The sequence below is a fragment of the Oncorhynchus mykiss genome, chromosome 1, assembly GCF_057628025.1.
Source record: "Oncorhynchus mykiss isolate SJ-2025 chromosome 1, ASM5762802v1, whole genome shotgun sequence".
NCBI classification, from domain to species: Eukaryota; Metazoa; Chordata; class Actinopteri; order Salmoniformes; family Salmonidae; genus Oncorhynchus; species Oncorhynchus mykiss.
The window spans coordinates 75,272,441-75,285,889 of NC_143022.1; the positions used below are offsets into that span (position 1 = coordinate 75,272,441).

The 13,449-nt window shown below is 48.5% G+C and overlaps 1 protein-coding gene across 13 annotated transcripts in view; it reads right to left on the reverse strand.

Annotated features, from left to right (window-relative positions):
• smap1 (small ArfGAP 1) overlaps window positions 1-13,449 on the reverse strand; it is a 59,726-nt gene that overhangs the window by 7,677 nt on the left and 38,600 nt on the right. For 4 of the 13 annotated variants that reach the window (XM_036984688.2, XM_036984654.2, XM_036984664.2 and 1 more), the window contains 2 exons: window positions 5,737-5,815; window positions 4,262-4,368 (listed from right to left, as the gene is read on the reverse strand). In XM_036984688.2, the coding sequence (XP_036840583.2) occupies window positions 4,262-4,368; window positions 5,737-5,815 (186 nt within the window). The remainder of the gene's footprint in view (window positions 1-4,261; window positions 4,369-5,736; window positions 5,816-13,449) is intronic. The other 9 variants (XM_090240013.1, XM_090240069.1, XM_036984701.2 and 6 more) reach the window with 3 other exon arrangements.

Sequence of the window (13,449 nt, forward strand, 5' to 3'; positions counted from 1 at the left end):
CACAGCTCAAACCAGTAGCACAAACCAACCATAGGCAGCCAGTAGGAAAGTGTGTATTCATGTGTATTCTTTCGTTGTGTGTCTGGATTCCTTCCATGTGTGAAGCAGTGCAGATGTGTTGTGTGTGTCCTACATGAACAGAATACAGACAGGGAGGGAGAGACAGGGAGGGAGAGACAGGGAGGGAGAGACAGGGAGGGAGAGACAGGGAGGGGAAAGGAAGGGGAGCGGGGAAGGAAAGAGGAAGCAAGGAGGGAGGAAGGAGGATTGGCGGGAAGGAGAGGGGAGGGGCTGAGAGAGAGAAGGCAGATTGGGGTTGGTAACAGCAGTAGTTAGAGATGCTGGAACCAACCACCCATAATTGCTCTTCATGCTCACAGTCAGGACTGTGCTGTGTTCATGCTCAGAGTCAGGACTGTGCTGTGTCCATGCTCAGTCAGGACTGTGCTGTGTCGGCGTGCAGCCGGTGTATGCTCTGATCCGTGAAACAAGAAAGGGGAGATGTGTGTGTGTGTCTCGGCAGTGGAGAGCCAAGGGAGTATGGAAGTGGGATGAAGGGAGGGGTGGGGGAATGACTGTGGCACCTATCAAACACAGCTCATTCACAAGTGCTTTATTTAACCATCACTCCATCTCTCGTTCTCCACTGCTGTTCTCAGACTGGGAGACGGCTGAGAGAAGAAAATATCCTGTGTGGCTCCTCTCTCTTCCTGTCTCTGTACCATGTTCAGACTACCCTCTCTCTTCCTGTCTCTGTACCATGTTCAGACTACCCTCTCTCTTCCTGTCTCTGTACCATGTTCAGACTACCCTCTCTCTTCCTGTCTCTGTACCATGTTCAGACTACCCTCTCTCTTCCTCAGTCTCTGTGCCATGTTAAGACTACCCTCTCTCTTCCTGTCTCTGTACCATGTTCAGACTGCCCTCTCTCTTCCTCAGTCTCTGTACCATGTTCAGACTGCCCTCTCTCTTCCTCAGTCTCTGTACCATGTTCAGACTACCCTCTCTCTTCCTCAGTCTCTGTACCATGTTCAGACTACCCTCTCTTCCTTTCTCTGTACCATGTTCAGACTACCCTCTCTCTTTCTCAGTCTCTGTACCATGGTCAGACTACCCTCTCTCTTCCTGTCTCTGTACCATGTTCAGACTACCCTCTCTCTTCCTCAGTCTCTGTACCATGTTCAGACTGCCCTCTCTCTTCCTCAGTCTCTGTACCATGTTCAGACTGCCCTCTCTCTTCCTCAGTCTCTGTACCATGTTCAGACTACCCTTTCGCTTCCTCAGTCTCTGTACCATGTTCAGACTACCCTTTCGCTTCCTCAGTCTCTGTACCAGGTTCAGACTACCCTCTCTCTTCCTTTTTCTGTACCATGTTCAGACTACCCTCTCTCTTCCTCAGTCTCTGTGCCATGTTCAGACTACCCTCTCTCTTCCTCAGTCTCTGTACCATGTTCAGACTACCCTCTCTATTCCTCAGTCTCTGTACCATGTTCAGACTACCATCTCTTCCTCAGTCTCTGTGCCATGTTCAGACTACCCTCTCTCTTCCTCAGTCTCTGTACCATGTTCAGACTACCCTCTCTCTTCCTGTCTCTGTACCATGTTCAGACTACCCTCTCTCTTCCTCAGTCTCTGTGCCATGTTCAGACTACCCTCTCTCTTCCTCAGTCTCTGTGCCATGCTCAGACTACCCTCTCTCTTCCTCAGTCTCTGTACCATGTTCAGACTACCCTCTCTCTTCCTCAGTCTCTGTGCCATGTTCAGACTACCCTCTCTCTTCCTCAGTCTCTGTGCCATGTTCAGACTACCCTCTCTCTTCCTCAGTCTCTGTGCCATGTTCAGACTACCCTCTCTCTTCCTGTCTCTGTACCATGTTCAGACTACCCTCTCTCTTCCTGTCTCTGTACCATGTTCAGACTACCCTCTCTAGTGGTAATATCCACAGATACATTGGAGCTGTGTCCTTTCATCTGACAGGCCTTAACTAACCAACAGTGTCAGTTGTAGCTGGGGAGCTGGGGACAGGGACACAGTGAAATTAACACAATACACTGACCTCTCTTCATCTCTCGGAGGATATGGAATGTGGGACTAGACTGCACATTAAAATGTTTGTCTGTTGTGTGTGTGTGTGTATGAGCTGAGGTCAATGTGTGTGTATGAGTGTGTTCTTTCTGCAGAGGAACAAAAAACCCCGCACTCCAGTCTGTCTTCACTGACTTCAATTGTATCCACAGGGGAGAGGGCATAGGCTGACAACACTGGGAGGTGGTCCAGAAGAAGACGTGGTACCTGGGGGTTGTGGTGGGAGGTGGTACCTGGGGGTTGTGGTGGGAGGTGGTACCTGGGGGTTGTGGTGGGAGGTGGTACCTGGGGGTTGTGGTAGGAGGTGGTCCAGAAGAAGACGTGGTACCTGGGGGTTGTGGTGGGAGGTGGTACCTGGGGGTTGTGGTGGGAGGTGGTACCTTGGGGTTGTGGTGGGAGGTGGTACCTGGGGGTTGTGGTGGGAGGTGGTCTAGAAGAAGACGTGGTACCTGGGGGTTGTGGTGAGAGGTGGTACCTGGGGGTTGTGGTGGGAGGGGGTACCTGGGAGTTTTGGTGGGAGGTGGTACCTGGGGGTTGTGGTGGTAGGTGGTACCTGGGGGTTGTGGTGGTAGGTGGTACCTGGGGGTTGTGGTGAGAGGTGGTACCTGGGGGTTGTGGTGGGAGGTGGTACCTGGGGGTTGTGGTGGGAGGTGGTACCTGGGGGTTGTGGTGAGAGGTGGTACCTGGGGGTTGTGGTGAGAGGTGGTACCTGGGGGTTGTGGTGGGAGGTGGTACCTGGGGGTTGTGGTGAAAGGTGGTACCTGGGGGTTGAGGTGGTACCTGGGGGTTGTGGTGAGAGGTGGTACCTGGGGGTTGTGGTGGGAGGTGGTACCTGGGGGTTGTGGTGAGAGGTGGTACCTGGGGGTTGTGGTGAGAGGTGGTACCTGGGGGTTGTGGTGAGAGGTGGTACCTGTGGGTTGTGGTGAGAGGTGGTACCTGGGGGTTGTGGTGGGAGGTGGTCCAGAAGAAGAGGTGGTACCTGGGGGTTGTGGTGAGAGGTACCACCTCTCACCACAACCCCCAGGGAGGGAGGTGGTGAGAGGTGGTACCTGGGGGTTGTGGTGGGAGGTGGTACCTGGGGGTTGTGGTGAGAGGTGGTACCTGGGGGTTGTGGTGGGTGGTGGTACCTGGGGGTTGTGGTGGGTGGTGGTACCTGGGGGTTGTGGTGAGAGGTGGTACCTGGGGGTTGTGGTGAGAGGTGGTACCTGGGGGTTGTGGTGAGAGGTGGTACCTGTGGGTTGTGGTGAGAGGTGGTACCTGTGGGTTGTGGTGAGAGGTGGTACCTGTGGGTTGTGGTGAGAGGTGGTACCTGTGGGTTGTGGTGAGAGGTGGTACCTGGGGGTTGTGGTGAGAGGTACCACCTCTCACCACAACCCCCAGGGAGGGAGGTGGTGAGAGGTGGTACCTGGGGGTTGTGGTGGGAGGTGGTACCTGGGGGTTGTGGTGAGAGGTGGTACCAGGGGGTTGTGGTGGGTGGTGGTACCTGGGGGTTGTGGTGAGAGGTGGTACCTGGGGGTTGTGGTGGGAGGTGGTACCTGGGGGTTGTGGTGAGAGGTGGTACCTGGGGGTTGTGGTGAGAGGTGGTACCTGGGGGTTGTGGTGAGAGGTGGTACCTGTGGGTTGTGGTGAGAGGTGGTACCTGTGGGTTGTGGTGAGAGGTGGTACCTGGGGGTTGTGGTGAGAGGTGGTACCTGAGGGTTGTGGTGGGAGGGGGTACCTGGGGGTTGTGGTGAGAGGTGGTACCTGGGGGTTGTGGTGAGAGGTGGTACCTGTGGGTTGTGGTGAGAGGTGGTACCTGGGGGTTGTGGTGAGAGGTGGTACCTGGGGGTTGTGGTGAGAGGTGGTACCTGTGGGTTGTGGTGAGAGGTGGTACCTGTGGGTTGTGGTGAGAGGTGGTACCTGTGGGTTGTGGTGAGAGGTGGTACCTGTGGGTTGTGGTGAGAGGTGGTACCTGGGGGTTGTGGTGAGAGGTGGTACCTGGGGGTTGTGGTTGGAGGTGGTACCTGTGGGTTGTGGTGGGAGGTGGTCCAGAAGAAGAGGTGGTGCCTGGGGGTTGTGGTGAGAGGTGGTACCTGGGGGTTGTGGTTGGAGGTGGTACCTGTGGGTTGTGGTGAGAGGTGGTACCTGTGGGTTGTGGTGAGAGGTGGTACCTGTGGGTTGTGGTGAGAGGTGGTACCTGAGTGTTGTTGGAAGAGGGCAGAGGGTTGGACACCATTGGACCAAAGATGTCCTCATCACTGACTGGTGCAGCAGAACTGGTTGCAGCTCCACCTGCAGGTGCATCTGAGAGAGAGTAAACATTGACCTGTAGGCAGTATAGATTTTGTGCGTAATCTCATATCCATGTGTGTGTGTGTGTGTGTGTGTGTGTGTGCACATGACTCCTGGGTTATCTATGATGCGCTGCCTATTCCCCTTCCCTCCTCAGATGTAGGAGGATGTTTTGGGATATTATTTACTTGGGGTTCAGAACCCTAATACAATGAAAAAGCCCAGTCAGCCCCCTCCACACAGGTATATGATCATAACTCAATGCTATTTCAAAACAGTCAACTCAGAAACGGACCATTACTTTCAGGTGGATATGGATTTTCGTTCACAGCGATGTCACTTCTGAAGTTGAAATGGAATTAAATTTCAATTCGTGGATCACAAACTGCCAATTGTTTTCAAGGGCTATTTTTAGAATCATTAATCAGATTTATAAGCTCGATAGACAGACCAAGACAGAGACAGACGACAGAGACAGACAGAGACAGCTGGGAGAGAAATAGGGATGCTGGCTGATCGTGATCACAGAGACATTGCCCATCTACAATCCAGCTGCTCTCCACGACAGGAGGGAAAGCACCATGGGACATTGGGGAGAGAGTGAACGAGAGAGACAGGGAAAGAATGAGAATGTGGCAAGAGGAGAAACTGTCCCCCTCCTCAAGAGGTGAGACCATTAGTAGACAATGCACCATTCAGACAGAGAGAATGAGACATGTATGATGGGGAGTTTGACCAGAGAGCAATATAGAGAAAAAGAAATAGAGCGAGAGAGAAATTAGAGAGAGCAATAGAAGAGAGAAATAGAGCGAGAGGTAAGACAGCATGATGGTAGTCTTTATATAACACTATGTTAGAACATCCATAATTTAGCCCTTTAAGTGTGAACAAAATTTAGCCCCTTGAGAGAGAACAGGAAATAATTGAGAGAGAGAGAGAGAGAGAGAGAGAGAAGAGAAAGAAGCTGTGCATGGTGGAGATTTTGAACAGAGAGGGACAGGGCAATGAAATGAGTGCCACAGGCTCTTCTATCTCTTCCCCACTTGAAAGTAGCCTCCCTTTGTTCCGGGTTCAACTGACCATCTATTATGGGATGGCCACTCTGGGAGCGAAAGCTGAGCGAGCCATGGAAACATACGGTCTCCATCAGGAAGACACATGGTTTACATTTTTTTATTTTTTTTTAGCCAGACCCAAACCTCCACCCCACCTCCCTGGCCAGGTCAGTTTAATTAACACCTCTCACCCTTCTACACGTGCCTCTTTCACTCTGTCATACTCCCCCCCACTAGACACACACAGAGAGCGAGAGCGCTTGATAAAGTGGGGGCATTTAGAGTATCCATTTCTAGGATCTGGGATCTGCTGGTCATGCCTTACCCAGGCCGAGCAGGTCGATGGCCGGCTCGGGGGTCCTCCTGGGATTGGCTCTGGAGTCTGTCTGAAGCTCCGCCTTCTTCTGTGGAAACCGGAAGGAAGAGGAAGAGAGAGAGCCAGCACATAGTCAGAGGTAGAGCATAGCCCTACAATGCAGGTTTACAACAGCATTCCAAGGATTGAGCTGAATTAGTGTGCACCATTACTATTCAGTGTCCATCAGTTACTGTCACAAAGTTGAAGGCCCAGTGCAGTCAGATGTTTCAGTGTTTTATACTTTCACACTGAGGTTGGATTAATACTGTGCAATTCATTATAAATGTCCTTTTAGTGTAAGGGCTGTTTAAAACGACTGAAATGTCAGCCTGTTTTGGCCTGCCTGGTGACATCACCAAATGAGTTAATAGACCAATACGAAAGGGAGTTCCAAACCTCTCTGCCAATAACAGCTAGTTTCCAGTTTTTACCCTCCCTACTCAGACCACTCCCAGACAGTCCTAGCTACATTCTTGCTTGAGAAATTGCTCTTTGCTATAAGAAGCTATTTTTGTTTTCAATTAAAATTGTGAAAAAGAAACACAGTAAGATACTTAATTGTTACCCAGAAATGATTTGCTACTGAGATAAAAACAGCCGCATTGGCCCTTTGAGCTAGAGAAAGGCCTGCCGTAGTCATTCTGAAACACAGACACACATTGGCAAATGCCATCACTAGGAATCGGGACTGATCGATGGTAATTGGCCTTCACCGCTGATTCTAGTTGGTGACTGGATCTCAGGGCTGTCTCTAGATTGTGATTGGATGTAAGGACTGGCTCTAGTTTGTGATTGGCAATTCGGCTCTCAGGACTAGGTCCAGTTGTTGTTTAACAGCGGATTCCTAATCTGAGGTGAGGCCAGGGAACAATTCAACTCCAGCAACACCAGGCAAACAAAGTGAGCATTGTAATCAACAGCCAAACACTCTCCTCCACGTCCACTATCGTCACCTTCACACCTACAGAAGAGCCGCAAATAACTGCATACCAAGTAGGAGTAGTCAAAAGCAAGAAACGCCCACCTAAAGCAAACATCCACAGTCCACACAAAGCAGACAGAGACTGAAACACTGTTTAAGCAAAGATCAGCACAAACTAACCCAACCAAAAACATACCAGGAGAAATCAAGATACTACAAACCAGCCAGGAACCGCAAACCTCCACGCACTAGAGCGCCGAAACAAACCAACCAAGACGACCAGACGCTGCACACTACCACCACCGTGGAGAAGAAGCAGTGTACAACAGTTCCCCGATACGGTGAGACTCATCTTGGGAAGAAAAGGTCCAGCAGGAGAAAAACAAATAGTCTGCCTGTCACACAAGGATGTCACCAGCCAGCCTGACAGCTGCCTTATTAACACTACAAAAGAGAATGATAACGCTGCCACTGTCTGGGGATGTGTGTCAAGGCAGCCCCGGAATGGAGAGATGGAGTGAGAAAGAGAGGGCGAGAGAGACGAAAAGAGACTTCAAAAATGCTCTTTAGTAAAACTAAAATGTCAACAAAGGGCATTGGGAAATAGGAGAGCACTGACACTGAAGCTGCAACGTCAGGTATAGTCACTCCTCATCAAAAAGTAGTCCACACAGCTCCACCATACACATTATGAAGTTAAAATACACAAAACAGATTTCCAAACCATGGCCTGACTAGAAACCTATTCTGGAACACACCTGAACCACAACACAACCATTATTCATCAAGCCCAGGGTTTCTGCAATGTCTCTCTGGACATGTTGGTTGTTTGATGCAAGTGTGTGTGTGTGTGTTTGTGGTAGTTTGAGAGTGACGGCGTGTTACTGTGGTGAATGGTGCAGAACTGCTGCAGCCTGACGGACTTTAACAGTCTCTGACAGTCTGATGCGCAACACACACACACACACACACACACACACACACCTTCTCTAAGAGGTTTTGTCACATAGGGAAGATCCTAAGCTGCCTGCCACACAGGAGTGTTTCTTCCAGAGCTAAATTCATCTGACAGTCAGGGAAAAGTCCCTTCGTTTGAGCTGCAGACCTGCAGAACGAGCGCACACACACCATTTTCACACACACACCATTTTCACGCCCTCTGGAGTCTACTAGATTGTTGGGGAAAGGTCAGTGCCAGTGTTTGGGAGCCGATGCGTGGCTGCACACACACACACACACACGCGCACGCGCACACACACTTAGAGCTGATGAGAGGACTACTCAGAAACAGTGATCTCACACTAAAGCTACCTCTCTCCCTCTCTGTGTTTTGGCTATTCCTACGTCAAGTGTGAGGTGTGAATTAAAAAGGTGTTTTTGTATATCTCATCTCCCCCTGAGACAGCCTCGGAGAGTGGGGTCACGGATCAGCCATTATTGATGGCGAGCAATTAGGGTTAAGTGCCTTGCTCAAGGGCAGATTGACAAATGTTTTTTTTCCACCTTGTGGACTTGGGTATTCGAACAAGCAACCTTTTGGTTACTGGGACAACGCTCTAACCACTAGGCTACGTGATAGGCTCAGAGCACTGCTAGTGAACGCAGACCTGTTTTCCTATTTTGTTCTTATTATAAAACACTACTCGGCCACTTTGCATAAAGTAATTGGATTTATGGCTTTTTACACCCAATCCCAGCTCGACCGCAGAGGGGGGTCACGGAAACGTTAATACAACACTGATTTGGAGACTCTTTGGTGTGTGTGTGTGTTTGTCTTTATTGCGCAGCTTTGTGTGTCTGTGTGTCTGTGTTTGCGTCTATGTATGTATTGCAATGCTGTCTGTGTGAGAGAGCGATGCTATCTCCCTCTCACTAATACTAACTTCAGCGCTGGCACAAAGGGCAGATACGTGGTCCTTCGCTCCCTGTCTGTCTGCGAGCGATAAAGTTTTAATTAGTCGTTTTTACACAAAAGGCTTTAGAAATGCTAATCTATTGGCTTCGCGGGAACAGAGCAAACGCAGTTTGAGTCAGTCAACAGTCAAAAGACCAAACGAGGTCAACGCTGAGCTGACTGTGGTTGGACCACTCACACATACAAATAAAAAACAAAGCTGAATTTCCAGTGTGTAACTATTTTTCCAGGGTGGGATCAGGTTGTGAGCCTTCAAGATATGGTCCACACACAGTGGGGGAATGGGGGTTGGGAAACAGTCTCAGCTCTTCCTCCTACTCCAGCAGTGTCAATACAATATTGATTAGCCTCCCAGTGGCTATGCTATCGATCCACGGCCTGCTACCCCCCCCCCCCCCTCCCGCCTCTGGCAGTTGTTAGTCACAGGATGCTACTCGTTTGGGCTGCCTGTGTGTGTACGCATGCAATGGGTTTGGCTGTTAGTCAGAGGATATGGCTCCTTAGAGCGCCCTTCACACCGTTTGCTCAACTCACTCCCATCGACCGGAGATGGCACATGGTGTGACATGTGTGACGTCCGTCTCTCGCTCTCTCTCTCTGTGTGTGTTGAATCTCATCTCCCTCCCAGAGCCAATCCCCGTCTAGATGTGCTGTGCCCCTCTCTCCCTGATAAAGTACCACTGTTACAGTAGCTGAGACAGACAGACAGACAGACAGACAGACAGACAGACACAAACAAAGACCACGCCGCAACTTCCGATGCAGGGAACATCACTTGTTCTCCTTTGATATTTTATTCATGGCCTGAAAAGAAAACATAAGCTTCCGCTCTGATGGGAGGGAGACGCCTTGCTGTTTGGTGAGGGGGAGAGAAACAGAGAGTAAGAGAGGGGGAGGGGGAAGAGAGGGAGAGAAACAGCAACTGATAAAGAACAGAACAGCTTGTGAGTGATAGATTGAGTGGAAAGGAGAGACAGAGGGACTACATGCTACCACCCACTACCCCAGAGGCTGTCTATGCCCAAGGCAACACACCTGTGTGTGGAAATCACAGCACTGCAGTATATGCTCCTACCTCAACATGCTACTGCAGTGCAGTGTGTACAGTTGGTCTCTCGCTCCTTCCCGCTGTCTCCCTCCCAATAAAATCCACCTCCTCAACACCCCTCCTTCCTCCCTCACATTCACACATATGTATCACACACACACTGCAGGTGTCACACTGGCTTTGCACTCAGCCAGAGTTCAGCCAATGAGAGAAGACACAGAGAGAGGCCAGCAGATGCTGCTAGGACAGAATCATTGCTAGAGCTTAATTACAGCCCACAGGCGGTGGACATACAGAGAGGGGGAGGGGGACAGAGAGAAAGGAGGGAGGAAAAGAGTACAGACGGCACGAGAAAAGGAAGGGGAGAAAGATGAGAGGGGGTGGGATGGAGAGCTAGAAAAGAAAGAGTGAGACGTGTGTGCGGGGGTTGAGTGTGTGCGCGTGCGCGGCGGGAACGCCACAGCTTACCCAGGCTTCAACAGCAACGGGAGTCTTAATGATCATCCTCCTCGGTAAGCTGCCAGATGCAAATAAGTTCCCAAACAGCATCCAGATGTTATCCATTACCCAGCCTATACAGCTGGGTTTATACGGTCTTATCTAGTTGATCACCACATCAAAACATTATCTCGTACCAATCTGCGAGTGCTACCTAATGGAAAAGCATCTAAACCATGCAACTCATGAGAACAGCATAGCCATGGATGTCACTGCACCCATTTCTCACAACAGCCATTAGAAACTGGGTGATTCGAGTCCGGAATGCTGACAGACGTGGTATATCAGACCGTATACCACGGGCATTTTTATTTTATTTATTTTTATTTCACCTTTATTTAACCAGGTAGGCTAGTTGAGAACAAGTTCTCATTTACAACTGCGACCTGGCCAAGATAAGGCATAGCAGTGTGAACAGACAACACAGAGTTACACATGGAGTAAACAATTAACAAGTCAATAACACAGTAGAAAAAAGGGGAGTCTATATATACATTGTGTGCAAAAGGCATGAGAAGGTAGGCAAATAATTACAATTATGCAGATTAACACTGGAGTGATAAATTATCAGATGGTTATGTACAGGTAGAGATATTGGTGTGCAAAAGAGCAGAAAAATAAATAAATAAAAACAGTATGGGGATGAGGTAGGTGAAAATGGGTGGGCTATTTACCAATAGACTATGTACAGCTGCAGCGATCGGTTAGCTGCGATCGGTTAGCTGCTCAGATAGCATGACAAAACAGTTTTACTGCGCTAATTATGTTGGTAACCAGTTTATAATAGCAATAAGGCACCTTGGGGGTTTGTGGTATTTGGCCAATATACCGCAGCTAAGGGCTGTGTCCAGGCATTCCGTGCCGCGTCATGTCCAAGAACAGCCCTTAGCTGTGGTATATTGGCCATATACCACAAACCCCCAAGGTGCCTTATTGCTATTATAAACTGGTTACAAACTGGTGCCTTATTGCTTAATTATACCACATCTCCCCTCTCTCTGGATCATCTAAAAGACCGAGATACAGAATCTCCCAGTAGATGCTGAGTTAGGCTAGTCGGGCTGGCTCGGGACGGCTGAGTGGACTAGGCCTCTATATATCAGGGTTTTAAGTAGGCTATTTGTACAGCTGCAGGATACATGGGATATGGTGCAATGCATAGGATCTACCCGTACATCATCTGTCTGAAAACACTTGATATGCCTAGCAGCTACATCAACAAATATGTAGGCTATATTGAAATGGGAGATGATGGCACTTGCATTGTGAAGTGTCTATGTTACTATTGTGATGTACCTTTAGGGTTAGCTATGGAAAAGAGGTAGCCTTAAACATGTAAACGGTTATTGGCGTGTGATTGATTTGTCGACAGATTCACATACATACAGTGAAAAGTTGGAGGTTTACATACACCTTAGCCAAATACATTTAAACTCAGTTTCACAATTCCTGACATTTAATCCAAGTAAATATTCCCAGTCTTCGGTCAGTTAGGATCACCACTTTATTTTAAGAATGTGAAATATCAGAATAATACTAGAGAGAATGATTTCAGCTTTTATTTCTTTCATCACATTCCCAGTGGGTCAGAAGTTTACATACACTCAATTAGTATTTGGTAGCATTGCCTTTAAATTGTTCAACTTGGGTCAAACGTTTAGGGTAGCCTTCCACAAGCTTCCCACAATGGGTGATTTTGGGTTGGGTGAATTTTGGCCCATTCCTCCTGACAGAACTGGTGTAACAGAGTCAGGTTTGCAGGCCTCCTAGCTCGTACACACTTTTTCAGTTCTGCCCACACATTTTCTATAGGATTGAGGTCAGGGCTTTGTGATGGCCACTCCAATACCTTGACTTTGATGTCCTTAAGCCATTTTGCAAATATGCTTGGGGTCATTGTCCATTTGGAAGACCCATTTGCGACCAAGCTTTAACTTCCTGACTGATGTCTTGAGATGTTGCTTCAATATATCCACATATTTGTCCTGCCTCATTATGCCATCTATTTTGTGTGGAGCACCAGTCCCTCCTGCAGCAAAGCACCCCCACAACATGATGCTGCCACCTCCGTGCTTCACGGTTGGGATGGTGTTCTTTGGCTTGCAAGCATCCCCCTTTTTCCTCCAAAAATAACGATGGTCATTATGGCCAAACAGTTCCATTTTGTTTCATCAAACGTGAGGACATTTCTCCAAAAAAGTATGATCTTTGTCCCCATGTGTAGTTGCAAACCGTAGTTTGGCTTTTTTATGGCAGTTTTGGAGTTTTGCTGAGCGGCCTTTCAGGTTATGTCAATATAGAACTCGTTTTACTGTGGATATAAATACTTTTGTACCTGTTTCCTCCAGCATGTTCACTTCACAGGATCCTTTGCTGTTGTTCTGGGATTGATTTGCACTTTGCGCACCAAAGTACGTTCATCTCTAGGAGACAGAATGCGTCTCCTTCCTGAGCGGTATGACGGCTGCGTTGTCCCATGGTGTTTATACTTGCGTACTATTGTTTGTACAGATGAATGTGCTACCTCCAGGCATTTGGAAATTGCTCCCAAGGATGAACCAGACTTGGCAGATTTCTTTAGATTTTCCCATGATGTCAAGCAAAGAGGCACTGAGTTTGAAGGTAGGCCTTGAAATACATCCACAGGTACACCTCCAATTGACTCAAATTATTGTCAGGTCGCCTTTCAGAAACTTCTAAAGCCATGACATTATTTTCTGGCATTTTCCAATCTGTTTAAAGGCACAGTCAACTTAGTGTATGTAAACTTCTGACTCTGGAATTGTGATACAGTGAATAATAAGTGAAATAATCTGTCTGTAAACAATTGTTGGAAAAATTACTAAGTAGATGTCCTAACCGACTTGACAAAAACATAGTTTGTTAACAAGAAACTTGGGGAGTGGTTGAAAAACAAGTTTTAATGACTTCAACCTAAGTGTATTTAAACTTCCGACTTCAACTGTATATACACAGCGCTTTGTGTGGTGTGAAATGCCATGCAGTGTGTAGCGATATGACTGCATATGAAATCATATTTAAAGCAGCATGAGGTTGTTTCTAAGTCCCATCTCTAAGACAGAGGATGTACACACCTCCATCCTCCATTACCTTGAGCTCCTGCTGCTTTGAGAGGTACAATTACTCTAAAAGCCCCTACTCTCTCTATCCTTCCATCCCCTCCTCTCTCTATCCTTCCATCCCCTCCTCTCTCTCTATCCTTCCATCACCTCCTCTCTCTCTCTATCCTTCCATCCCCTCCCTCCTTCCCTATCCTTCCATCCCCTCCCTCCTTCC